The sequence below is a fragment of the Montipora capricornis genome, chromosome 12 (assembly GCF_036669925.1).
Source record: "Montipora capricornis isolate CH-2021 chromosome 12, ASM3666992v2, whole genome shotgun sequence".
NCBI classification, from domain to species: Eukaryota; Metazoa; Cnidaria; class Anthozoa; order Scleractinia; family Acroporidae; genus Montipora; species Montipora capricornis.
In genome coordinates, this window is record NC_090894.1 from 17,724,867 (window position 1) to 17,749,339 (window position 24,473).

A 24,473-nucleotide genomic window follows, 5' to 3' on the forward strand; every position below is an offset into this window, starting at 1 on the left:
TGAAACCACTGCCAACTCGATTGTAAAGTCAAGTGAGGACTGAAGTTGATAAACAAACAACTAATATTAAAATTTGTTCAAGTTTTCAAAGAAGAGCACATGTCATTGGCCCTTGAAACTGACAGTCTCCTATGTACGGTTCAGCTGCCTTCATCGTGAGCAGTAACGACATATTGTCACATTTAGGGTTTGGGAATTTGATTCAACACATAAGCACTGTCAGGGTTAGGCACGGTGTCGGACAATTCAATTCAAATCCCCATCATATGTCAATTTAATTTTAGCAGTAAGTCCTTGAGTTCTTCCTGAGGCACTCTTTGGAAAGGGAGGGGGGGGGGGGGGGGAAAACAACTTCATTAGAGCGGTTTTCAATTGAGTGTCGAAAGTAATTAGATAATTACTTTGGTTTATGATTACTTCCTTCAGTGATTCGTTCAAAGTTCTCGCGCCATTTTTTCAACCAATCAGAAGTGAAACCAAAACCAATCGTGGCTCACGCGTGCACATTTTCCCGCGCTTTGTGTCGGGTACGTGTAATTACTTCGAGTTTTGATTGGTTTGCCGGATTGTCTCCGTCCTTTTTGATTGGCCAAAGTAATTACTTTGGTTTTGGTTTTACGACACTCAATTGAAACTCGCTCTATTACCGGTAATATTAGTATTGCACTTGCCCCAGCTGGGGCCAATGCAAAATATTAAAGACCTTTCAAGAGTCAGTGTTTACTGGTTGTTTTCTCTGGGTTGTAAACCTCTTATTCAGCTCTGTGAGTAGATGACTGACCGGGAGTAAACGACTATTTGAGTTTGCACTGAAAAGGTATATTGTTCGTGAAAAAGTACCAATTTGTTGAATATGCTTTGCAAAATCTGAAACAAATGGCAAACTGAAAGTCAAAACGTGTCATTCTTAATACTATTTTAAATCACTTTGTTTGCTCCCAATAGTTGAGAGATTTGCAACAAACCCTACATGAGCTTTTTGATGGTTGAAAGAAAAAATTCAAGCAGTGTGAAAAAGTAGTGCCAAATCTTTACGAGGGATAGCAAGGACATACAGTAAACACCCACATATAAGAACAGTTTTTTCAGGTTTAAGGCTGATTGTGTTCTTATTTGAGGGGTGCTTAGTGAGAAATCAGCCTGAAAGTGTTCTTAAAATGTTCTTAAAATTGGTTTCAGAAATACTTCAAATTATGTATTACTACAGGTTTAATTAACATACAATGCTGTTTTGTAATAGATTTTATAGTTTGTAATGGTCCTGAAAACCATAGTACTTTGATATAAGTTACCGTACTGTATTGCTGCCTTATTCTAATACCCTTTCCCTTTATATTAAAAACATGTTTTATTTATCAGCCTGAATTTGTTCTTATTTATGTGGTGCTTTATTGGCCAAATTTCAGCCTGATGTTCTTAATCCACTTGTTCTTATATGCGGGTGTTTACTGTAAGTATCAACGTTTTCCTATGCAAAAGAGGTAAACATGTAAAATTCTGCATCATAAGACCCTTCAGAAAAAAAAATAAAACAAATTTCTTGGCCCCTTGCACCATCCTTACCTTGGTTGCCCACATGTTATTTTTTGTCCCAGGTCTACTCTGCTTATTACCAGTTTCACCATTTTTATGAATACAACAACAGGTAACCTACTCCTACCTGTAAAACGGAAATGGTGACAGTATCTTAAGGTCTCTATCAAATTGAGATCATTGAAGTATGTGTGCACTTATTGTAGCAGATGTATCTCTATTTGCCATGCCCTGAATCTAAAATGTGTAATACTCATCATCACTAAACACGTCTTAGCACAGAATTAAATATAACGATCAACTTCATGAGTTTGAACCAAAAATGTCTTAAATCTAACCCTAACCCTTGCATAGGAAAATAATGAGCAGAACAAATAAAGGCAGATGAAGCTAACCACCAAATTCTTTACAGAGGGTGATGCTGTAGTTTCCCTAATTTTAGTCGCATTTTTGTGTTTTGATGACCATAAACAGATCGAAAACACAGTCTAACAATGTGTGATATAACAACAGCAACACTCTTTATTTTGTTAGTATCTCAAATACAAGGATCTTGTAAGCCACAAAAGGTTTTAAGTTAGAAAACTGTAATTGGTTATCATGTCTTCCTCCTTAAATAAAGTTATTGCAACCTAAAAACTTTGGTTTTAATGGCTTTCACTCTTATAATTCAGGGCCGTAGGCAGAAAACAAATATGACTGAAGCAATGTCCATGGTTAAATTATCTTCGGCAGTATTTTAAGTGTTTATGATGAGTACATATTAAAGACAACACTGGAATCACGCTTTATTTTAAAATTTCACGAAAAAATTACAGAGGCAAGTGCCTCGGTTTGCCTCATACTGGCTACAGCCCTGTAATTTGTAAATAATTAACTGTTGAAATGTTCTTCAAAAATAGAAATGTAAGTAAAATGATCCAAATTTGAGGACACCACAATTTTATTAACTCATTGACGCCCCAAACCAGCCTAAACCAGCCAGACTTAGTATTTTACTTTGTCTAATGCCAGACAATTTTACTCGTCAATGGAGAACCCCTGGGAGTCAATGGGTTAAGGCTATGGCATGAAATTGCACCGAGCTCTGACTCTATTTTTTGAATGCATATCACTATTTCTATTATTTTATTAGATAAGCTATCAGTTTTTCCTCTTTTCAAATCCCTTTTCTTCTCTTTTCCCTCACAGAATTTCAGTCTCAGTTCAGATAGGTTACCTAATGTAGCTTAGCTAATATTTTTACAATACAATAAATTACAACACAAATATTATTCTTTAAATTCTAAATCTTTTTAAGTGTTACTCCAATCATTAGTTTTTGTTATTAACCCATTGACTCCTGAGAGTGAGACTTAACAGATTTTACTCTGTCTACCGCCAAACTATTTTACTCGTCAACTGGGGGGGTCCTAGGACACCTAAGGGGTCAGTTGGTTAAGATTTTAAAAAGAACATTTTGACAGGTACTCCAGCTTTCTCTACACCGATTTCATATGTTGTTCTTAACTCTCTTTCACTACAAGTTCATCAAAACCAGTGTCATAATCCATTTCCCGAGTAAATGAAAGTGTATCACAGTTTCCAATCACAACTTCAGCAGTCGTAAAAACTATCATGTTGCCCATAACATGGCCACCAATAACATGCCCATGTTGGTCTGAAAGGGAAGTGTGAAGATGTGCTGCACCAGCAAGTGTTCCGACCAATGAAACAATTTCGTGCCTTCCCTGGACTTGAATTACCTAGCAAAAAACAGGAGATAAGGACCTTCCATTTTATTTCCTAATTTAATCACTATTAAATTTATTCAGTCAGTTTTCTACATGAACGTTTATTCTGAATAGGCATTATTGATGGTTTGCATCTGACATCACGGCGGTTATGTTGGATGGCAAGAACAATAACCTGTCTCTCCGCTGGGAACTTAACTTTATTCTCGTGCAAATTCTACAAAAACAAATTGTATTGTATTGCCATCCAACATGGCTGTCGTGTCACATGGATGCAAACCAAGAAGACTATTCTGATAAATTGGAAGGGTTGGCACTATGGTGAGAACAATGTCTTTCCAGCTCCGTGGCCTGGTGCAGTTAAGAGACTTATCATGATAAGCAGGTGAATGTGTTCCCTTGCTAGCAAACTTTTTTGTCTTGTCTTGTCCATTTTTAAGGCTGTCTTTACCGTTTGAGTTTTCTAAGAAAACTTGTCGTGTCCGTTACAGCTGTAAAAAGACAAGCAAGTGGACAAGACAAGATAAAAGACCTCTGGTCATCGCCGCCATGTTGGTAGACGAAAACAAAAGATCTCTCATAATTTAGCTCCTTTTGTTCATCCACCAGCAATTGTACATTGCTGCATTGTTATAGGTGTCTCTAGAGATTGGTTGCAAACCACCTGTAACTCAAAGTGATCAATCATCGCAGTTAACCCTTTCAGCCCCGATAGTGCCAAATGGCACTTATAGATTTTACTCTTTCTAACGCCAGACGATTTTACTCGTCAATGGGGAACCCCTCGGGGCTTAAAGGGTTAAGCTAACAGCGTGAAAAAAACTATGTCCCCGGTTAACCCTTTCAGCCCCGATAGTGCCAAATGGCACTTATAGATTTTACTCTGTCTAACGCCAGACGATTTTACTCGTCAATGGGGAACCCCTCGGGGCTTAAAGGGTTAATGAAGCAAACTGAGGAGTTACAAAAGAAGTCTGAAAACAATCCTCGACTTGCTCCAACATGAAAAGTGTTTGTGGAACGACTTCAGAATGGGCCATCCATTTATTATGCGCAGCCCCCCCCCCCCCTCCCCCACTCATTCCTATTGAGGGGCTTGGAAATCCAGGGGGAGGGAGGGGGTAAGTGTGGGTGATTTCGGATGCGGTAACCCAGTCGGTTTCTTTGGTTTCTTTAATCTTTTCCCTTAACAACCCTTTTTCTGAAGGAGGAGATGTGTCGGCACTTTGATCTTCAATATCCTCAGGGGGTAAGCTCTTAAAGACACCCTCAATAGGGGAGGTGTGTCTGTTAAATGGAATGGCCTAATACCCGCCACTAGCTATTGCGGCATCGTCTGAAGAACGAGGCATTGTAACAAATTACCGGTAGTGTAAATTAGAAGCCAGGTATTCAAGCTGGAGCTGTTACCCCTGTTTGTGGAACTTTTTGGTTCCTCACAGTGATGTTGCCTCACCTCATTGGTATTGTCTTTCACAGCATTTGCTAAACGAAGTGTAGCTTGTGAAACACTGCCCACACAGGACAGAACAAAAGGAGCCTTCAGGTTTTCATTCTTTACAAAAGCAAGCAAGCATTCTTTAATTTCTTGTCCAGGTTTTAGACGCAGCGCATAACAGGATAGCGCGCTTGGCGTCCCGCTTGGAAGTGGGTTCTTTTCTTCGATTTGGTAAGCCATCTTCTCTCGTTCCAAGATCACATCTTTTCTCCTGGCCGGCGGGCCCTTCGCACTAGAAAAACGGAAATTCATTTTTTTCATTGGTTCGCTAGTGAACAATAAAATCTTGAACCGGAAGTAATTTTTTTCAAATTGTCTGTTTAAAACTACGATACGAAGGGACACATTCTCTGAGAAGCTACTTAAAGCTTCACAATGTAATCCTCCTGAGTGCCGCCATGTTTAAAACTACATGAACTCCATAAGTCGTGAAATCCAGGGGTGCTTACCATTTAGCCAAATAATCCGGATTGAATGATCGTTGCGTAAAGGTAAAGTACCTAAGCGATTTTCCGAATTTATTGATCAACCGGATGAGAATGGCGCTTACCATTTTAATACTACACAGCATTCCATCCCGCATATTTCACTCGATCTTGTGAAAAAGGACCTGGAAACGGAAGGATTCTCGCAAATGGTAAGAGCATTTCGCGAATTCCGTTCTGAACGGAAAAAGAGGACTACAATCATTTTCTTATGCGAAAGGCCCCGCCCACTAAGAGAAACGATGGGATCTGGGAACGAAAGTCCCGAAATCATATGTCTGCTTCCTCTTCAAAGCGAGTCTTGAGTACAAACCAGGCTCGGGTTGCTCGAAGCATGGTTAGCGCTAACCAGCGTTAAATATCATGGAAACCTATAGGTTTTGACACCTCTTAACCAACGGTTTGCACTAACCAGGCTTCGAGCAACCGGCCCCAGGTGATCTGGTGACGTAATTTGGAGGACTGGGAAGAGAAATTTTAACCCCGTATCCCACAACCGCGCACGGCCTTAGGTGTTGTTTCCAAATTCCCTGCAGTATTTCCATCGCCAAAACTCAACAGATCATTCCGTGTCCACCACATTTCCTGTTACTGAATGAACATTCAAGTAGACCCGACGAGATCTAACCTCGCCTCTGCCATGTTGAATTCGAAATACAGGCCGCGCGCGGTTGTGGGATACGGCGTTAAAAAATTCGGAAAATGAAAAAAGTTGTGCAATAGGTCTTTCCTGTCACTCCATTGCTAAGTATATTCTTTGGTATCTTTGGTAGCTTTAAGGGGCACTAGAAATACTATGGATACAGTACAAGCAACAACAAAGACAAGTGGGCGACCGCAGTCGAAGGCAACCCGAAGGCTCCTTTTTCAACGCTTCTACCATGGCTTGCGGCATCTACCGCAACTCATGGCAGGGGTGGGCGCAACTCCTATCCCGTTGTATACACAACTTGTCCCCAGTAGTACTGGTACTCATTCTACCCACCACAAATGGATGGAAAGCTGGGTGAACTTTGGAGCGACTACCTCCCGTAAGCGACCACCTCCCGTAAGTGACCACGTGGGCTTGACATTTTGGGTGGTCGCCTACGGGAGGTTCGACTGTGAGTAATGTTTTGTTTCCGGACAGAGCAGCTCTGCGGGATGAGAAATATGCCGCATTCGAGCGCTGTAAGAAGCTACAAATTTAATTTTGTGAGCACATTATGCGTACGTTTATCGTGTATGCTTTTTTTCAGGTTTTGAGAGATTTTGAGTTTTTCGGACAGTTGTGATCCTGAGTTTAGTTTACTGGGTTGCCGTTTTGAGCCGTTGTCTTTTACCGATTAAATGACATTGCTGCTGGACCGAGTTCGCCTACCGCTTCCCAACAAGCTCGATCCCCTGGTTTGCTCACGAAGCGTCTAGTTTAACCTTCCAACACTTATACCCCATTCACACCAACAAGACATGTTTAATTAAACTGGGTTTTAAAAAATGAAAAATGTAGAACTGGTTTTTCCATGAGATTCAGGTTTTTTTCAACACATGCTTTGACCTGTGCTAAATGTGTAGTCGACAAAAGTCAGTAGACATGATTTAAAAAGAAAACACTCTGAAACCGTGTTAGTATTTTATGTCTTAAACGTTCCGTCAGTATATAGTAAGACAGAGAGATAATAGAGCACAAAAGGACGATTTTAACTCATTTATTCCTGCAAAGATTACACCACTTTCGGGCCCAAATTCCGCGCGAAATGCTCGGAGGTGAATAGTTAACAATTAGACCCGTAGCCCGCAAGGGCTACGGGTCAATAGCCCATGAGGCGAAGCCGAATGGGCTATTGACCCGTGGCCCTTAAGGGCGAAGGGTCTAATTGTTTTGGTTCAGTTCCCAACTAGCCGGACAGAAAAGGCAATATCAAAGTTAGTAAATGCAAGTTGAAGAAATATATATTTGCGATTAAAACGAAAGAAAGCGTCACGCCTTTCGCTACTCGTGGACTATTACCAATAGTCCTCTAGTGGCGTAACCAATCAAAATGCAGGATTTTCATTAGTCCACTAGTTGGGTGATAGTTTGAGTAGTCAATCAACGCGCGCGTTCAACGCCATCCACTGTTTTACAACCAGCCTCTCGTATCCAACAAAGGCGAATGGAATAATTGATTTATTAAATTCCTTAAACTCCAAAAGTTTAGAAGTACGAAATACGAGCGAAAAAAGCTAGAAATCCGAGCGAAATCGAAAAAACTTGATGAAGACGCGATGTTGTGTAATACCTGACGGTCAGACAGACGCAGGCTCATCACAAAAACCGCTTCTTACCATTTCGCGTACTTCTAAATGTCAAAATTGATCCAAACTTTCCACAAAAACGTTTTTTTGTTGGCTTCATTCAGAGAGATGTAGTCATTCAAGATGTAGCTCGCGACTTTTACGACTATTAACTGGTGCTTTAAACATTTGTGAAATTTTTCATAAATTGAATCATCTTTTGAGTAGCGCATTTGGAGATTTACATTTGCGACGCTTTCATAAAATTATGTGAAGCGCAAGCGTGGATCCAACTTGCCCATCATTCTAATTTGTATGGTACCTTGGACATGAACTGCATAGCAAGCAAAGTCGGTGCAGGATTCTCCTCAAGGTTTACTAGCGACCTTCAGATTGGAGTACGATGACGTCTTCGTTTTTATCGCTATTTCGTTCTCTACACGTAATGCGCGTGCCCAGTAAAGAAAACTCGTACTTGTGGTCGTTCTCGTACATCGCGCACCGGTTGCTCAGTTGGTTGAGCAACGGGCTGTTATGCGGCAGGTCGGCGATTCGAACCCCTGCCGGATCCATACTTCTTTTGTGACTTCATCTGTATCTGTACGGATAAGGACTATAAATCGTAGGCCCCGTCTCATAAATATATTATATGTTCGTAAGTTCCCTGTGGGACGTTCAAGAACACACACTATTCGAGATGAGTAGGGGACTTAAGCGGAGTGCTGGAACATGTAGTTGTAGATGAATATGAAGGGCGCTAATGTATGTATTTGTGGTACAATCCAGTCAATGATAGAATACGCGAGTTAACTTATCGATGGGCGAAAATACTTCGAACAAGTAGGCGAGTTAACTTTATTGTGGGCGATGCGATCCGATACCAGCAACTGTATTATTCAATACAGGGTAATGGACCAAATTGGCTAACTCAATGTTGTACCCAATTCAAACCCTTTGGAAATAAAACGATTTGTTGCAGGTATTCCAATATCATTTAAATGAGAATGTTACATTATAATGAACTATAACACGATATGGCTGGTAGAAAACGAGGGCCTGCGACCTTCATTTCTTTTATTTTCTTTCCAACTTAACTTCGTTATCTCGAACCTAGTCATTTTTTGATTGATATTTTCCACATCAAGACAAAAATTAATTTATACACATGTGACGTAATCGGACACATGGAGCATTGATTGGCTAGTCCTAATTATATAGGTGTCTCAGAAAACGGTATTTCAGAAGAGAGATGCGCGAGTTGCATCCTCCAAATCATAGGAACCTGGATTCACACGGCCTCAGGAGCGATTTTATGCCACTTGGACTCTAACGAGGAGATGATTTTAAAGATTAGACTTGGAACGCTCATCGTTTGCTGAATTTGATTCTGGAGGTCCCGGTTTGTGATGCATCTTGTAATTACGGTTTTGACAGTTCGATGAAGAATTGCATGTTGAACAACGAATAAACAGTTCAAGTGAGGATTTCAGCTACTGTTCTCAGTTTAATTTCGCTGAGCCACGGCGTTGTCAGCATCCCCAATGATCGGTCAAACTTTGGAATAAAAACCCTAACTTTAACCACAAGCCGTTAATTGACTTGTTCACAGAAATTAAGGAGTTTTAAGCGACGAAAACATAGGCGACTTCAAAGGTCCCTTTAAAAGTATAAATTTGCAGAAGCTTAAGTATTTTGAGATTACAGTAGAAACCCCCGAATAAGAGTACCTACATAATTAGCCTCAAAAAGTTCTGATATAAATTCCATACTTGATAAATAAGACTAAATAGGATTCTTTTTTTTTTGTAAGAATAATGCCACTAGTTGCTGGAGTGGTTTATTATTTTTATAAATAGCCCACACACTCTAAATGGCCGCAATTAAAAAAAATACAAACCCTATTACAGTTAAGGGCATCAGTGTGCTTTCTTTGATTAATAAATTTTTAATTTTGATTTGAGTTTGCAAAATAAAAAAGCTTTCAAAACCTAAAAAATTGTTTCTTCATGTAAAGAGGGTCTACATGGAAAGTCTCGCGCTTTCCTACGTGGGTTTTTCTGTATCTTGTTTGCGTTGTTCAATAAAAGAAGAGTGTACCCTGTAAATTGATAAATCGATTGGTGACAACGTTCTTCAAGTGAGGATAAAGAATGCACGATAAAGTATTGCATTTGTGTCTGTCATTAAAACTTAGATGATATTCATTCTTAATAGCTGTTGATTTTCCTTATGCTCTATATTATTTTGCAGCGTTTTAAATTGTCTTCGTCGCTTAATGCGACTTCTGTAAGAGCCTCTGTGAACAAACTTTACTAGGAATGTGAGAAAGGGTACAGAAATAAAGGGGAGCTGCACTAGAAACAGTCCAACAGTGTCTAAAATACTGGAAATTAGAGGCTAGTAGCTTAAATGATCAGAACTTCAAATTTAGCAAACCTTTTTATACTGTATTGGAGAAATCTAGAATAGGGTAGAAAGTTTCGGTTTCTACTCCAGACCTGAATGCGTAGAAGGTATTGTCCAAGAACTGAGTTCCAGTGGCATACACTGGTCAAAAAATATAATTATCCACCCCTAAAGTAGACATTCAAGTCACTTGTTTATCTTTGGGACGACAATTTCCATTAATCTCTTAGAGTAATCCAATAGCACTTCATGCAATTCTGCTTCCACTTCAGGGATAGCGGAAATCGAAACCTCAGAGTGTCGTCGCCGCCGAGATATAGCAGTTGAAGAGATTGTATCAAGATTGCCAGTTGACCTGCTCATCATCAAGCCAGGAGGCCTGGTATCTCTGTCAGAATTTCCGCTGGGGAGGGAGGAAAGTTCCCACTGTCTCCTTCGAACACGTGACTGGTGGATCTGCTCCTCAACCGTTGAGAACGTGCTTGAGAAAAACGACAGAAGACGATTACTTTCTTCAGACGGTTCATTGGTCAGCAACTGCAATAAAAAATGGATTTCTATAAACTCAGTTTTGAAACTAACGACCCACTTGTAAAGTGTTCAGTACAATAAGCATCACTATAAAGTACCGCGTAACCAACTTGACGCCAAATTTCGACAGTCATTTTCAACCATCAGAAATCGATATTTACAAGAATATTAAGCTAGTCCTGGCTGGCCCTAGTTGTTCGAAGGGTGGATAGCGAATTGGAATGATTTTGGTGAATGACAAATGCATATTTGAAGTGCGGGTTACAGACGAAAGAAAGAAGTGATCATGGCCCTTATCTGCTCACAACTGATTGGCTTTATATCTCACTTGGTAGAGCATTGCACTGGCATCGCGGAGGTCATGGGTTCGAATTCCGTTGATGCCGCTTGAATTTTTCAGGTGCTTGTTGTGTTTGTGGGAGAAACTCGCTTTAATCGGCCAGTTTCGTATTCTAACGGTTGGACTGGATCTAGCATGAAATGGAGGCTAATGCGGCAAAAATTAATTTGCATTTGAAAAGACTTGCCCACATTAGCCTCCATTTCATGCTAGATCCAGTCCAGCCGTGAGAACTCGAAAATGGTCCATTGTCCCGGTGAGTAACAGGGTCACTTCCCTCTTTGTTTTTTTAAAAAAAAGATTTTAGCGCAGAGACCCATGGTTAAGAAAACATGGTAACGCATCGATGCTAGAAAGTTTAATTAGGGAGTAGGGAAACCACGGCGGCTTATGAGGGAGTTTAAGAAAACACGACGGTTACGGCGACGAAAACGTGACTTCAAAATGTACGTTTCAACTGTTATAAGTATTTCATGATTATTCAGTCTTGTTTATATTATACAATGTGGTCGAAGTGTCCTATAACTGGATTGGTACGGACGGATTTGAAGTAAAGAATGAGACTGAAAGATTCACTGTAGTTTGTCCACATTGTCGTCAAAACCTTAAATTTGGTCATTTCACGTAGTACTTTTGACGAAAACGGGAGAGAAATGTTCAAAACTGCTTGTTGCACGTGCAGCACGATCATTTTGGTTCTTTTAACCAATAATATTACTACCTTTTGGCGTTGGCGTTGCCGTAGCTGTCATCGTTTCTTAAATTCCCTTATACGGAGTTTAAGATCTACGACGCGACGGTAACGAAAACGTCATTTCAAATTGCAAGTTCAGGATGATTAATCTTTGTAGTCATTATGTCGGTTTGTCTAACTTCTAAAAACTAGCGCAACTTTCCAGGAACTGAATTAGGACGTGCGGTGTTGAAGCTACGACAGAAAATTCAAATTCACTGCCTTGCGTTCACTTTCTGCGGAAAGGCCTGGCCAAACGCTCGCAACATTTCAACCCAACATCTTGCAACATTGTTGGGCACAACACGTTGCATACGTTTGGCCACCGTGTTGCGATATGTTGTAATATGTTGGATCAAATTTGAAAACGGTCAAAATTTTCGTGCAACATTTTGTGATGTTGCATGATGTTGTACTCGTTTGGCCACCTTCACGGAAAATTGTTGCGCTAGGGCATGCGCGTTAGGTCCACTTCTTGCGTGCCAGGGGCCTGGGGCACATGAACATTGACATTTTGCGTTGAAAATGATGAAAATGTTGCGTGCGTTTGGCCACCCCGTTCAATACATGTTGAAAGATGTTGCGTTGAAATGTTGCGAGCGTTTGATCAGGCCTTAAAACTTGTGAATTGGTCATTTCACGTCGCAGATTTGCCGAAAACGTGAAAGAAATTGACAAAAATGAAAAATGCGCGTGCAGAGCGTGCATAGCTATTGTTTTTGCTCATTAAACATGCAAAATTTGTGACGTTTTCGCTGCCGTCGCGTCGTACCGTTCGTTCACACTTTAAACCTTTCATGTAAGAAAATACATGAAATGTCCGACAGCTGCAACCAGCGTTTTCTCGCGGGAGTTGCACAGCCAGCCTACTGAATTTGACACTGCGTTTAAGTAAAACAAGAAAATTCTGAAGATAAGCAAAAAACGAGCTAATAAGTTTTTAGTACGTCATACAACGAACAAAGAGAGGAAGAGAAAAAAAGTAAACACACCGCAACGAGCAAGCGATGCTCAACGTGAAAGAGGGAGTTTAAGAAACGACGACGGCTACGACTACGACAGAGCCACAAAACAATCATATCATCGGTTAAAAGAGCATAAATAATCGTGCTACACGTGCAGCACAGATTTTAGCAAGTGTGTTTGCGGTCCTCTGCATAAGGACGACGACGTAAAGCATGCAACAGAGAATCTTTCATTCTCTTTTTTCACTCTGAAACCGCTCGTACCAACTTATTTTGACGATAGTTCGCCCATATTGTAGAACGTGAACCAGACTAACTAATCGAGAAAGACTTGTGATGGAGCCAAGTTTTTTAAACTCTTCATGTAAGCCAATAAGCGAAATGTCCCACAGCGGCAACCAGAGTTTTCTGGCGGGAAATAACACGGCCAGCGTACTGCATTTGACACTACGTTTTAGTAAAACAAGAAAAAAATCTAAAGATAAGCAAAAAACAAGCTAATTATTTCTTTAGTACGTCATACAACGAAGAAACAGAGAGAAAAAAAAGTTTACACACCGCAACGAGGAAGCAATGCTCAACGTGAAGGAGAACGACCGACAACACGAGGCGAGGTATCAGTGACAAACAACAACAGGCGTGGCGAGCAGCGGATAAAAGAGCAAGCACGAGCGAGAGAAAGCAGGCTGAATAATGTTGACGAAAAACGGCAAAAAAGAGCGACAACTGATTGAAAGCACGAAAAAACAGACTCAGAATGTATGGCAATGAGCAGGACGGACTCATCGTATGGTAAGCAGACTAGCCATAAAAAAAATAGTTATAAAAACGAGCGATAAAAAATAAGAAGAACGACGTTTCGACCGTCCCACGGTCATTTTGAAGTTCAAGTTCATGGATAAAAAATTCCGCATATATACAATTTCTGAAACAATGGAATGAAAGGTAAAAATATAAGTATTTACATACGAACAATAAAAATAACAGAATGCGAAAATGAAGTGTAAACTTGGAATTTCAATGTGAAAGTGAGTGCTGGCGCTGGCGTGGAAACTGGGAGCAGTGACTGGTATTTATTTTAAAACAGCTGCAAATGTTTGAAGCAAGAGGGTACCGGAAATGTGCGTGAAAGCATTAAAAGAGCGAAGAAATGTGCATATCGTTAGCCTGTGTGACAGGCGTTACTATTTTACAAGCAAAGGAATAATTTCAAAACAATGGCATGTCAGTTCATTCTTTGAATTTAAACTTCTGTTCTTCTCAAATTTCTGTCCCCTTTCCAGCAAAAGAGTTACCTTTTGAGAAATGCTGAGCGTAGTTGAGCAAACCACAATTTAAATTGATTGTCGTGCTTGAGAATACACTGCGAGTAGTCTCTTATTTTTCTTTGACATAGTAGAGCGCGAGATTGCGTGACACGCCTCGTTTTTACTGGGTTGCCTATGGGCAAACCCAGTCGAGGTCTGCGTTTAGTTTGTTTGTTTTCTTTTTTTTCTTTTTTTTAGTTTTTTTTTTCCCGTGTCGGTAAAAGTCTTGCATGTCACTCCCCTGGTAAGTGGTGTCTTTGTGTATAGAGCCTTCTGCGCGTATTTTCTTAGGATCGAGAGGATAGTGGAACTGCGTAGATTTCTCTAGTGGACACAGTAGAATCATTAACTTAGCCTGCAATGGCGTCGAAAGTCATGTAACGCGAATGGCGTTTTAGTGGATCCTTAAACAAAATATACCCTTATGGAGCTCAATAATGGAAAGTCACTAGGATAAACTAGGGAGGAAGCTCAAAAGCGACGAGTACTGGACTTCGACAACAATCTATCGCCCCTCGGGACGAAATCAAAGTGAGCTCTATTTACCCGAAGTACATGGTAATTTGACACGATTGAGTTTCTTGTCTTCACGCACGCAATGAAATAGGAAGAGGTTTTCGCCTATAAGAGCAAATATGTTGTTTGTTTCAATAAATTTTTCGCTGGAAAAGGATTCTGTGGTATTTTCTGTCTTTGTGAATTATAATATCATGTGGTGTAGTGAATTTTCGAGCTTAAGGTTGAAATGTGATATGGGAGAAGTTTTTTAGTATTGCTCTGTAAGCAGGAAGGGTTCACAGGCCTGTTGGAAGCGTGCTTGAGTTTCAACAAAATGAGCCCCAAAATCAGTGAAAACTGGTGACGCAGATGAATAAAAAAGTAGCTGCTATTTCCAAAATGATGGAATTACCTGGTGATAAATAACGTCGTACGCGTCTTGGAGAGTAAATTTTGACTTTGCATAAACAAGACTTGGGCGATTGTGATCTTTGTTTTGACTTCGCTCATTTCATTGTCAAACTTTATAACACTTGACAGAAAAAGAAACTTACAAAAACGCGGTATCTTGCCATCATTTGAGACAGATGCTTCACTGTTTGGCGAGTAAACATGCCGCGGTAACTTAATCACGACGCCCGCTGAATTCCGGCCATGTCACTTTCGATTTTGCAATTTACTTGAACGTAGCAAAAATCTCCCAAAATGTTTGTCGCTGATCGTACCTTTTTATATTCTATATTCATGGTTCAAAATTAATGTTGTTTTCATGTCGTAAATATTTTTTTCTCGATCGACCGTCCCGGAAACTTCCTTCTGCTCTTTCTAAAAACTGTGTATCAAAAGTTATTTGCTGTTTCATCAATATTTGTTTTGCATAACGCAAGCAAACAGAATCTGTACCTTGCTAAGTTCGCATTTGTTAGCGTTACTAGTATTTTCGGGCAGATGCTTCTGTTTTTGGGAGGGGTTTATTGTTTTGGTCTCCCATCCTAACACTAACCCGACCGGCAGAGCTTAACTTCAGTGAACTTTAGTATTACAAAGCTGTCAGATGCTCAGAGGGCACACTTGTGGTAAAACGAAGTTGTGAGGGAACTTGAAAATTATCAACATGTCAGCCCCGAAGCCAATGTTTCTCGCTTCTCTTTTATTTGTTATTCTTCAGAGACTGGAATGCTGTATTTCAATACCACGCAATTCAGTGCCTTCTGATTTTCTGTATTACGTACCACAGGCAACCCAGTGTATGCTTCACGGAAGCATCTCGTTACCACTAGCATTTGCATAAAATAATAATTTCACCCGTCGTGCGTTGTTCTGAGGAAAGAAGGACGACTGCTCGTGGTTTAGCTCGAAAACTGATTGAAGAACAAATTGAAGAACAAATTGACTCGTTGGTCAAATGTAAGAGGTTCAAAGACTGAACATGTACGGTTGAATGATGACCAATGACGAGCCACTAGAAAAGTACTCAACTCGAAGGCTGTGAGGCTGTAAGGGGCGATTTACACGATACGATTTTGTCGCATGCGACAAGCTCACGACAGGCCTACGACAGGGTTTTGCTAAAAGCAGGCCCGCGGCCCACGGCCCGCGACGGCCCGACGTCCCGGAGGCCCGGTAGCCCAGTCCTGATTTTTCACAGTTTGTTTTGTCCAGCGGTAAATTCACGTGTATCCTAGGTACTTCATGTATCCCCTATTATAGTGTATTTAAATTAAAATGTATTCCCACGCGTATATTATAATACATTTAAATAATTAACCGTATATACCCATGTATACCCTTACATACCCTTATAAACCCCTATATACCCATGAATACCCTTATATACCCATGTATACCCCTATATAATGAAGGGGTAGTTTCTAAAGAAACTGTGGTGCTGCGTCGGTGGGGAAGTAGTATACAAAAATTTGGTTTTATCAACGGAGTTGATAATGTAAATTGGCCACCGTAGAGAGATTCTAAAAGCTGACGTTTCGAGCGTTAGCCCTTCGTCAGAGCGAATCGAGGGATTATGGGTTACGTGTAGTTTTTATAGTCCTCACGGTATTAACGAACGCTTTTCATTTAACTAATATATTCCTATTTTTCACGTTGCCATGTTACCACCAATAGCGTAGCTCCTACTCTACTATAAAAACTACACGTAACCCATAATCCCTCGATTCGCTCTGACGAAGGGCTAACGCTCGAAACGTCAGCTTTTAGAATCTCTCTACGGTGGCCAATTTACATTATCAACTCCGTTGATAAAACCAAATTTTTGTATACTACTTCCCCACCGACGCAGCACCACAGTTTCTTTAGAAACTACCCCTTCATTCATTTGTCATTCAACCGCTGCGACCACTAACCTTGTTGTTCTAGTATTTTTTAATCCACAGATTTCTAACAGGAGACCCAAGACGACCATGCCAAGCTTGAAGAAACTCACCAAGGAGCTACGCCAGGAAATTGTAAGTTATCTTTTTCCTTTTCCCACACTTAGCAGTAACTTAGCTTTCCGTTTAGCCACTCTCATTTTCGCCAAAACTAGGTTTTGTAGTCACATCAACTTCATCGGCCGTTGCCTCAATTCTAAAGTCATTCCTATAGGTTTTCGCTCGAACTTTCATCCGGCTACATTCTCTCACTCAAATCAGTATCTTCACCAAATTCGATGTGCGCAAAATTCTTTTTCACGTAATATTATGAGGATCACAATTAGAGCTATGTGCCAAAAACGAATCGCACTTGACAAACAAATTCTTCATTGTCGCTCCGAACTTTCCAAAATCTGTCCAGCAATTTTAGTACAATCGATTCGCGCTAAAATCCGACAACTTAATTCTGGACTGTTTGACCATTTACACCAAACCAAGACTCTAAAACTTCAACAATTAATAGGTCCGCAAATTACCGACGACACTACATTGCATAGCCACAATACCGTAATTACAATTCCAGAAAATCTTCCGCTTACTGACTCAGAGAAATCTGTTCTCAGTAAGGGCCTAAATTTTGTCCCTATTACCAAACGCACCAACGAATTTTCTATTAAGCAAGATGTCGAAAAATTCCTTCGCCGCGTTCAGTTAAAAGCCTTTTTTCACGACAAAGAGCATGATTCGGACACTTCTAATAAAGATATTTTTGAAACACTTCTAGTTCGCAAATCCAAATGGACTCCCCCAGAGGGACAATTTGCCTCTTTAGATTTTTTCACCAAAAAATGCCGTCACGACATTCACAAACTTAAATTCAATCGCAACACTATATTTTCCAACCTTTCCTCGGAAGAATGGGCGGCACTTAAAAATCTTAGTAAACGCAACGACATAGTTGTCAAATCGGCCGACAAAGGCGGCGCGGTAGTTGTTTGGCGGTCCGACCTTTACCAAAAAGAAGCTTTGCGGCAACTTTCGGATACCTCGTTTTATGCCAAAATCCCTAAAGATCTCACTTCCAACAATCAAAAACTTGTCAAAGACACCATTCAAAATCTTATAGTTAATCAAGAATTACCGGACACTGCCACTAATCTCATCATCAACACCCCTAGAACTTCGTGCATTTACTTCTTGCCTAAAATTCACAAACCCAACAACCCAGGTCGCCCTATCGTTTCTGCCTGTAGTTGCCCCACCGAACTCATTTCTAGCTACTTAGACAGGATTATGACGCCTATCGTCAAATCTTTGCCATCATACATTAAAGACAGTACACACGCACTACAAATTTTCCGCGATTTCAATTTCTCCGGCCAAGACAAACTTATTTTCACCATGGACATTACATCTCTATACACAGTCATTCCTAATAGCGAAGGTCTTCAAGCACTTAAACACTTTTTCGATCAACGCACTGTCAAAGAACCTAGCTCGGAAACGCTCCTCCGCCTTGCCGAACTAGTTTTAACGCTTAATTGTTTTTCATTCGCCGGCAACTATTACAAACAAATTAATGGTGTAGCGATGGGCACAAGAATGGGACCTAGCTATGCCAATCTTTTTGTAGGATATGTTGAACACCAATTTTTTAGTCAGTACAACGGCCCCAAACCTGAACTCTACGGCCGTTACATCGACGACTGCATCGGCGCTATTTCATCCAGCAGAGAAGAACTCGATCAATTTATAACCTCCGTCAACTCTTTTCATCCGGCTCTTAAATATACCTGGGAAATTTCGGAAACTTCATTGGCTTTTCTAGATATCAACGTTTCTATTAGAGGCAACGTGCTATGTACTAGTGTGCACTACAAACCTACTGATTCACACAGTTATTTGTTGTATTCATCGTCACATCCATCACATGTCAAGAACTCCATCCCTTATTCTCAATTTCTTAGACTTCGACGTCTATGTAGTGATGACTCCGATTTTTCCAGCAAATCAGAGGAGATGTGCCAGTTCTTCGAAAAACGTGGCTATCCTGTCTCTGTGGTTAAAGCGGGCCATCAGCGCGCCCAACAATTTGATCGACAGTCATCACTACAAACGTCACAAAAAGATAAGAATGACAGAATTCCATTCACCCTCACTTTCCATCCTCATAATCACGCAGTCAAAAGCATCATTCTTAGTAATTTTAAATTACTCCAAAATGATCCCGAGACTGGTAGAATCTTTTCGCAACCTCCACTTATTTCATTCAAACGCGACAAAAACGTAGGCAACTTTTTAGTTAGAAGCGCGCTCAAAACTAACGAGCAACCCGGCACTTTCAAATGCGCGCGCTCACGATGCAAAACTTGTCTTTTCATTGTTAACACTAGCAAGATATCGGGACCTAAGCGATCTGTTAAGATCACCGATCGTTTCACATGTACCTCCGCAAATGTCATTTATTGCATAACCTGCACGTTATGCAATAAATTATACATTGGTGAGACAGGTAGACGACTAGGTGACCGATTCCGCGAACACCTTCGCGATGTTGAGAAGAATGACAAGGATGCATCCAAGCCAGTCGCTCGCCATTTCAATCTGCCTAACCACTCCAAAAAACACATGGCTATATGCGGCCTTTCCCTACATCTAGGTACGACGGAAAGCCGCAAGAATCTGGAACAAAAATTCATCTTTCAAATCGGCACCCTTAATCCTCACGGTATTAACGAACGCTTTTCATTTAACTAATATATTCCTATTTTTCACGTTGCCATGTTACCACCAATAGCGTAGCTCCTACTCTACTATAAAAACTACACGTAACCCATAATCCCTCGATTCGCTCTGACGAAGGGTTAACGCTCGAAACGTCAGCTTTTAGAATCCCTCTACGGTGGCCAATTTACATTATCAACTCCGTTGATAAAACCAAATGTTTGTATACCCCTATATACCCATGTATGCCCACGTGTATCCACAGATCTGCATCGGGTTTGGGCGTGCAAAATGGACGACGGTGAGTTTGAATTCGTTTAGTATTTTAATCACTTGAATCCTTGTTTCTGTTTGTTGTTGTAAACAGACGAAAACAACTGAGAATGGCAACGTTTTTCACTTGGCAACATGCAACGAAAGAAAAGATTGAAATGATTATTAAAATGATAAACGAATTCAAACTCACCGTTTTCCATTTGCGCGCCCAAACCCGATGAAAATCTGTGCATGTGCGTGGATTTACCGCTGGACAACAAAACTGTGTGGGCCTCCGGGCCGCCGGGCCGCCGGGCCTGCTTTTAGCAAAACCCGCCTACGACATGACTTACGATTGCCGCAGCGTTTTAAAACACATTTTAAAATGCTACGACATTTTTTCTGACGCACACAACAATCGTAAATCATGTCGTGGGCCTGTCGTAAGCCCTTGTCGCATGCGAAAAAGTCGTACCGTGTAAATCGGCCCTAAGATGATTCCCTTCACGTTCACGTGACGTCATCACGGGTATCAATACCCCGGATTATAGACATAAAACTCCACAATCGACTGCGCATGCTTCCGATCTTACATTCCACAAATTCTGATTTTTTTCGCTAACATGAAGAATAGGCTGCTGCCTCGCTAAGGCTCGCCAGCAATAAGAGGTGAAGAGACTGAAAACTATTAGAAGTGTTGAGCAAACAGCTTTCCGCGGACGGAATCACTGTGCTTGTTTAATTTTGGTTTAATTTTTAATCAAACAGAGTAATTCCATCCCCGCATAGCTGTTTGCTTCACACTTCTAATACTTTTCATTCTCTTCACCTCTTATTTGCACTTCATTTTGGTATTCTGTTATTTTTATTGTTCGTATGTAAATACTTAGCTTTTTACCTTTCATTCCATTGTTTCAGAAATTGTATATATGCGGAACTGTTAATCCATGAACTTGAACTTGAAAATGACCGTGGAACGGTCAAAACGTCGTTCTTCTTATTTTTTATCGCCCGTTTTTCTAACTAAATGTTTTACTAAGAAATTATTACTTCGTCGTTATAAAAATATCTGAAAATAAAAATAAATTAAGACTGCCTAAATGTATAAAACCCGATGTGACTTATGTAACTTGTTACTCTACACTGGACATCTTTGCACATTCATCACCGGATCGCACATAAAATTAGTTTACTGGTGAAATCAAAGGTGGACATCTTTGCTTACCCGTGAATAAAGATCCATGACGTTTTCAAAAGATTTCACAAAGTTTCCCAAAGCTTCCTGACACATGTCTTGATCAACGACTTTCTCATCTAATAAAAAAAGTGTTTCTCTCGTATTTAGAAGTGAAAGAAAGTACCTAGAACGCCCGGTTTGAAAACGTTCCGAATCTAACTGAAGGGAAAATGTAGCATGTGAAGATCGACGTTTATTTAAGTTCAATTCTTCCAAACGCGAATCGTGGCGGATCTTCGACAGATCACGTCGAATATCCGACTACATTCGACAGTTTAAATATACGTCTAAATTCACAAGATGAATAAAATAAGTTACTTAAGCTACTCTCACTGGCTCAGGCTCACAATTAACAGGCTGTTGAGTCCGCTAAAAGGTCAAGGTAAACCAGTAATTTATCCAGCACCTTCGGCGAATTACGTTCGACGTTTTTTGGCTGCGAGAAGTACACAAGGATAAAGAGAACATAGGATGAATAAGATGAATTGTTTGGGTCGACCTTAAGATGACTCATGCTCATAGCAGTAAGAAATAAAATACAATTACAAACAATAGTCTAAACCGATCATAACAACAACAGTCACAGTTATTATGATAAATATTACTGTTAACATTATTCTATTATCAACATCATCATCGTTATCACTATCCGAGAGAGCAAATAAAAAGATAACTAACTGAGCATGCAAATTGTAAATCGAAATTTAAATGTACATCATACTGGGTTTCTTACCGCCATCATTAACAAGTGCTCGTGTGTTGTTCAATGGTGGGCCACTGCTTAACAGGTTCGATTCAGATAATCTGATTGGCTTCGGTGGTGGTGACGCAATAGCGGCTGACAACTCAGCTGACAATTCACTGATGTCTGACAAAAAACTCGACTCCCGCCCTCTCCCCAATTTTTTTTCGGAAGCCGATGTAAAATTGATACTCTCTTGATTACCAGATTTCTTCACAAGAGCAGGGTCGAGAGCCGATATCTCCCTGCTACCAGATGTTTCTGGGTCATGTTCTGGTGAACTATCCCCTCCAGAGATGGGATTTTTTAAAGCATCGTTACCAATAATCTGGTCCTTCAATGGATCATCATCGTGCACGTCTTCACTACGATACTTCAACACAATATTGGTTGACATTGGTTGTTTGATATGCTGTGTCCTCTGATCCGGAATATCCATGGTGTCCACTGTTCTTGAGGGAGGAACAGTTGGATCTAAAATTGAAACTTCCACCTTGTGAAGTGTATCACTTATATCACCAAGAGATCTCGCTTTTAGCCTCCTGTTGTCAGCTGTTAGACGTCCTTTTTTATCTCTTAATTGCACATTATTTTTTGAGGAAGAAGTGGTGTTACTATCTGTTTTACCATTTTTGTGAACAGCTGTTGTCGGATTTTTCTTAAGGAACTCTACTGTCGGAGATGAACTTCGTCGTTTTTTGTTGGATCTTTCCTCCTTACCTTCCGTTTGTATCAACTTCATTGAACTGTTTTGCGGAAATTCGTTACCTTGTATCACCGTTTTCAAACCGTCGCTGTCTTGCGCTATTGGCGCCCTTTGCGAGTTTTTCTTCAGTAACTCAGCTGTCGGAGTGGAACTTCGTCGCTTTTTGTTTGATTTTTCTTCCTTATTATCCGTTCTTGAAGACTTTGAAGAACTCTTCTCTTCCTTAAGCGACGCACTTTCAGTCGAACGTTCTGTTGACGCTTCGATAGGAGTATCAGTTTCGAGATTTGCATTCTTTTTATGTTTATCTTCCTTATCATGTTTCGAACTCCCTCCTAGAATTCCTAAAGACTTTCGCCAAGATTTCCCTTCAGATTTTTGTGAGTTGATACTGGAAGTAGAACCCTGACGCTCAAGTTTACTCCCAAGAAATGATTTAGCTTCCGACATTTTTTTCTCCAGAGAAGGAGGAGTGGATTTTCCTTTTTCTTTTGATTTTGATTTGTCCTTCTCTTTTGTGTTCTCTTTTTCCTTGCTCTTGGACGATTTTGACTGACTAAAGAACGAGATCAAATGAGACGCAGAGCGTTTAGATTTTTCACTCTCTTCTTCTTCCTTGGATGCACTTTCTTTTTTGTCACCAGCTGCGATCTCTTTATTGACCGACTGATCTTTTTCTTCTCGCGCGGTGCCCTTATCGTCACTCGCGTCAGACAGACGCGTCTAAAAGACAAAGACATAGCAAACACTGATCCATTATTCAACAAAGCAAAAGGTGGAAACCCACATACACCAAGTACCTCTTAACAACTGAGTTGGAGTCACGTACTGAATTTACGGTTCACGTTTTCTTTTTTCACTTTAATTTATAGCTGCTTGCGATCCGTTGAATGGGTTCATTATAGCGCCGACAATATTTGGAAGATCTGATAAACTCTACAGCACTAAATATAATACACGGTCAACTACAAAACTAAAAACTACTCTAAAAATCATAATAAATACTAAAGTAAAAAATCCCGCATTCCTTGCATTAACAGTAAAGTCATCTCAAAACTCCGCATTCTTCTGAAAAGGGATGCTAGACCCTCGAACACATGTGTGGACTGATCTTAGGATTTCAAATAAATATGCGTATTCTAAGCCAAGATATGGCACTGGCATATGACTCGCCGTTCTTACGGGAAGATTTAGCAATCCGATTAACAGCGGCCCAGTGTCGTCCTGCCACTGCTCGAGGACGTACTTAAATTTCCTCTATCTGAAGACTATTAAATTCTTTGGTAACGAGTACAGGCGAATGCAAGGAAAGGGGATCCTATTGAGCAGAACACTGAACAGAAAAATATATAAAATGGTCTGGAGCAACACACACCTCTAATATGCTAGTAATTACAGATGGCTTGATGCCTGACTCTGCGACTGTGGACACGACGGAATTGCCTAGGTCACCAGATGAAGCTGTGACAACTGTAGTATTAGTAATTGATAAATCACAGGTCACGTTAGTTGTTGATGTGACTGTACTAGTACTGGAAGCTGCAGCTGCAGTGGTTGGACTACTTGTTGGTAATTTCCTTAAGATGTCTTCCTTAGCTTTCCATCCCAGCTAAAAGAAAGTTAATCATTTCGTTCAAAGCTAACAGACTAGAACTACAGCCAGTTATTGTTTTTTATTACTGACGTCAACAAGTAAAAGGTCTTCGGTGGCTTCAAATGGTAGTACACATACTGTTTCTCTTCAAGATTGGTTAGACATTAGCATGAGAAACAGATATTGTGGATGTGAGTTCCTTGGAGGGCAGCCATTGAAGCTGTAAGTATTTCCCCTAAACCGGAAGTGATATGACGTCCTCAAGATAACTTTCGCGGCAACGTTATGCAAAGTCAGTTAAAATATTTGCGGAACAAGTCGACACCTCCGAATTTGATACAAAAAAGGGTCGACTTGTGGAGAGTCTACTTCAACTCACTTGTTAGTACCTAACATTGGTTACACCAAGCACCACAAATGCTGAGATGTTAGTGTTACTAAACAAAAGTTGACACTTGACTTACAGCTTCCAGTCGTTTTCTAGTAGCCTCTACTGCTTGCGCCATTTCCTCCTTGCGTCTTTGGAAATCCTGCTTCGACTGATCAAAAAGTGAAATC

The 24,473-nt window shown here is 40.4% G+C and overlaps 2 protein-coding genes across 4 annotated transcripts in view; both read right to left on the bottom strand.

The window, feature by feature from the left end:
* Positions 1–2,030: 2,030 nt before the first annotated feature.
* Positions 2,031–5,463, bottom strand: LOC138026051 (bifunctional protein GlmU-like). Of its 2 annotated transcripts, none has more exons than XM_068873237.1 (3): positions 5,214–5,463; positions 4,723–4,996; positions 2,031–3,278 (listed from the first exon to the last, which is right to left on the bottom strand). In XM_068873237.1, exons 1-3 carry the CDS (start codon positions 5,345–5,347, stop codon positions 3,039–3,041), a joined length of 648 nt encoding a protein of 215 aa, XP_068729338.1. In that variant the 5' UTR covers positions 5,348–5,463; the 3' UTR covers positions 2,031–3,038. The 2 variants fall into 2 exon arrangements, with proteins under 2 accessions (XP_068729338.1, XP_068729339.1); XM_068873238.1 differs by having other exon boundaries at positions 5,315–5,439.
* Positions 5,464–8,540: 3,077 nt separating this feature from the next.
* Positions 8,541–24,473, bottom strand: part of LOC138025260 (mitogen-activated protein kinase-binding protein 1-like) — a 52,337-nt gene continuing 36,404 nt past the window's right edge. For both annotated transcript variants that reach the window (XM_068872490.1, XM_068872489.1), the window contains 5 exons: positions 24,380–24,454; positions 23,697–23,930; positions 21,607–23,044; positions 20,862–20,950; positions 8,541–10,448 (listed from right to left, as the gene is read on the bottom strand). In XM_068872490.1, coding sequence (XP_068728591.1) covers positions 10,098–10,448; positions 20,862–20,950; positions 21,607–23,044; positions 23,697–23,930; positions 24,380–24,454 — 2,187 coding nt within the window. In that variant the 3' untranslated portion in view covers positions 8,541–10,097. The remainder of the gene's footprint in view (positions 10,449–20,861; positions 20,951–21,606; positions 23,045–23,696; positions 23,931–24,379; positions 24,455–24,473) is intronic.

Excerpts from the sequence above, each read along its gene's own strand:
- LOC138026051 (XM_068873237.1), bottom strand. The coding sequence starts at position 5,347 with ATGCGGGATGGAATGCTGTGTAGTATTAAAATGGTAAGCGCCATTCTC. Across the intron at positions 4,997-5,213 it reads CCGGATTATTTGGCTAAATG|TGCGAAGGGCCCGCCGGCCA; the intron begins GTAAGCACCCCT and ends CCGTTTTTCTAG. Across the intron at positions 3,279-4,722 it reads TGAAAGACAATACCAATGAG|GTAATTCAAGTCCAGGGAAG; the intron begins GTGAGGCAACAT and ends GTTTTTTGCTAG.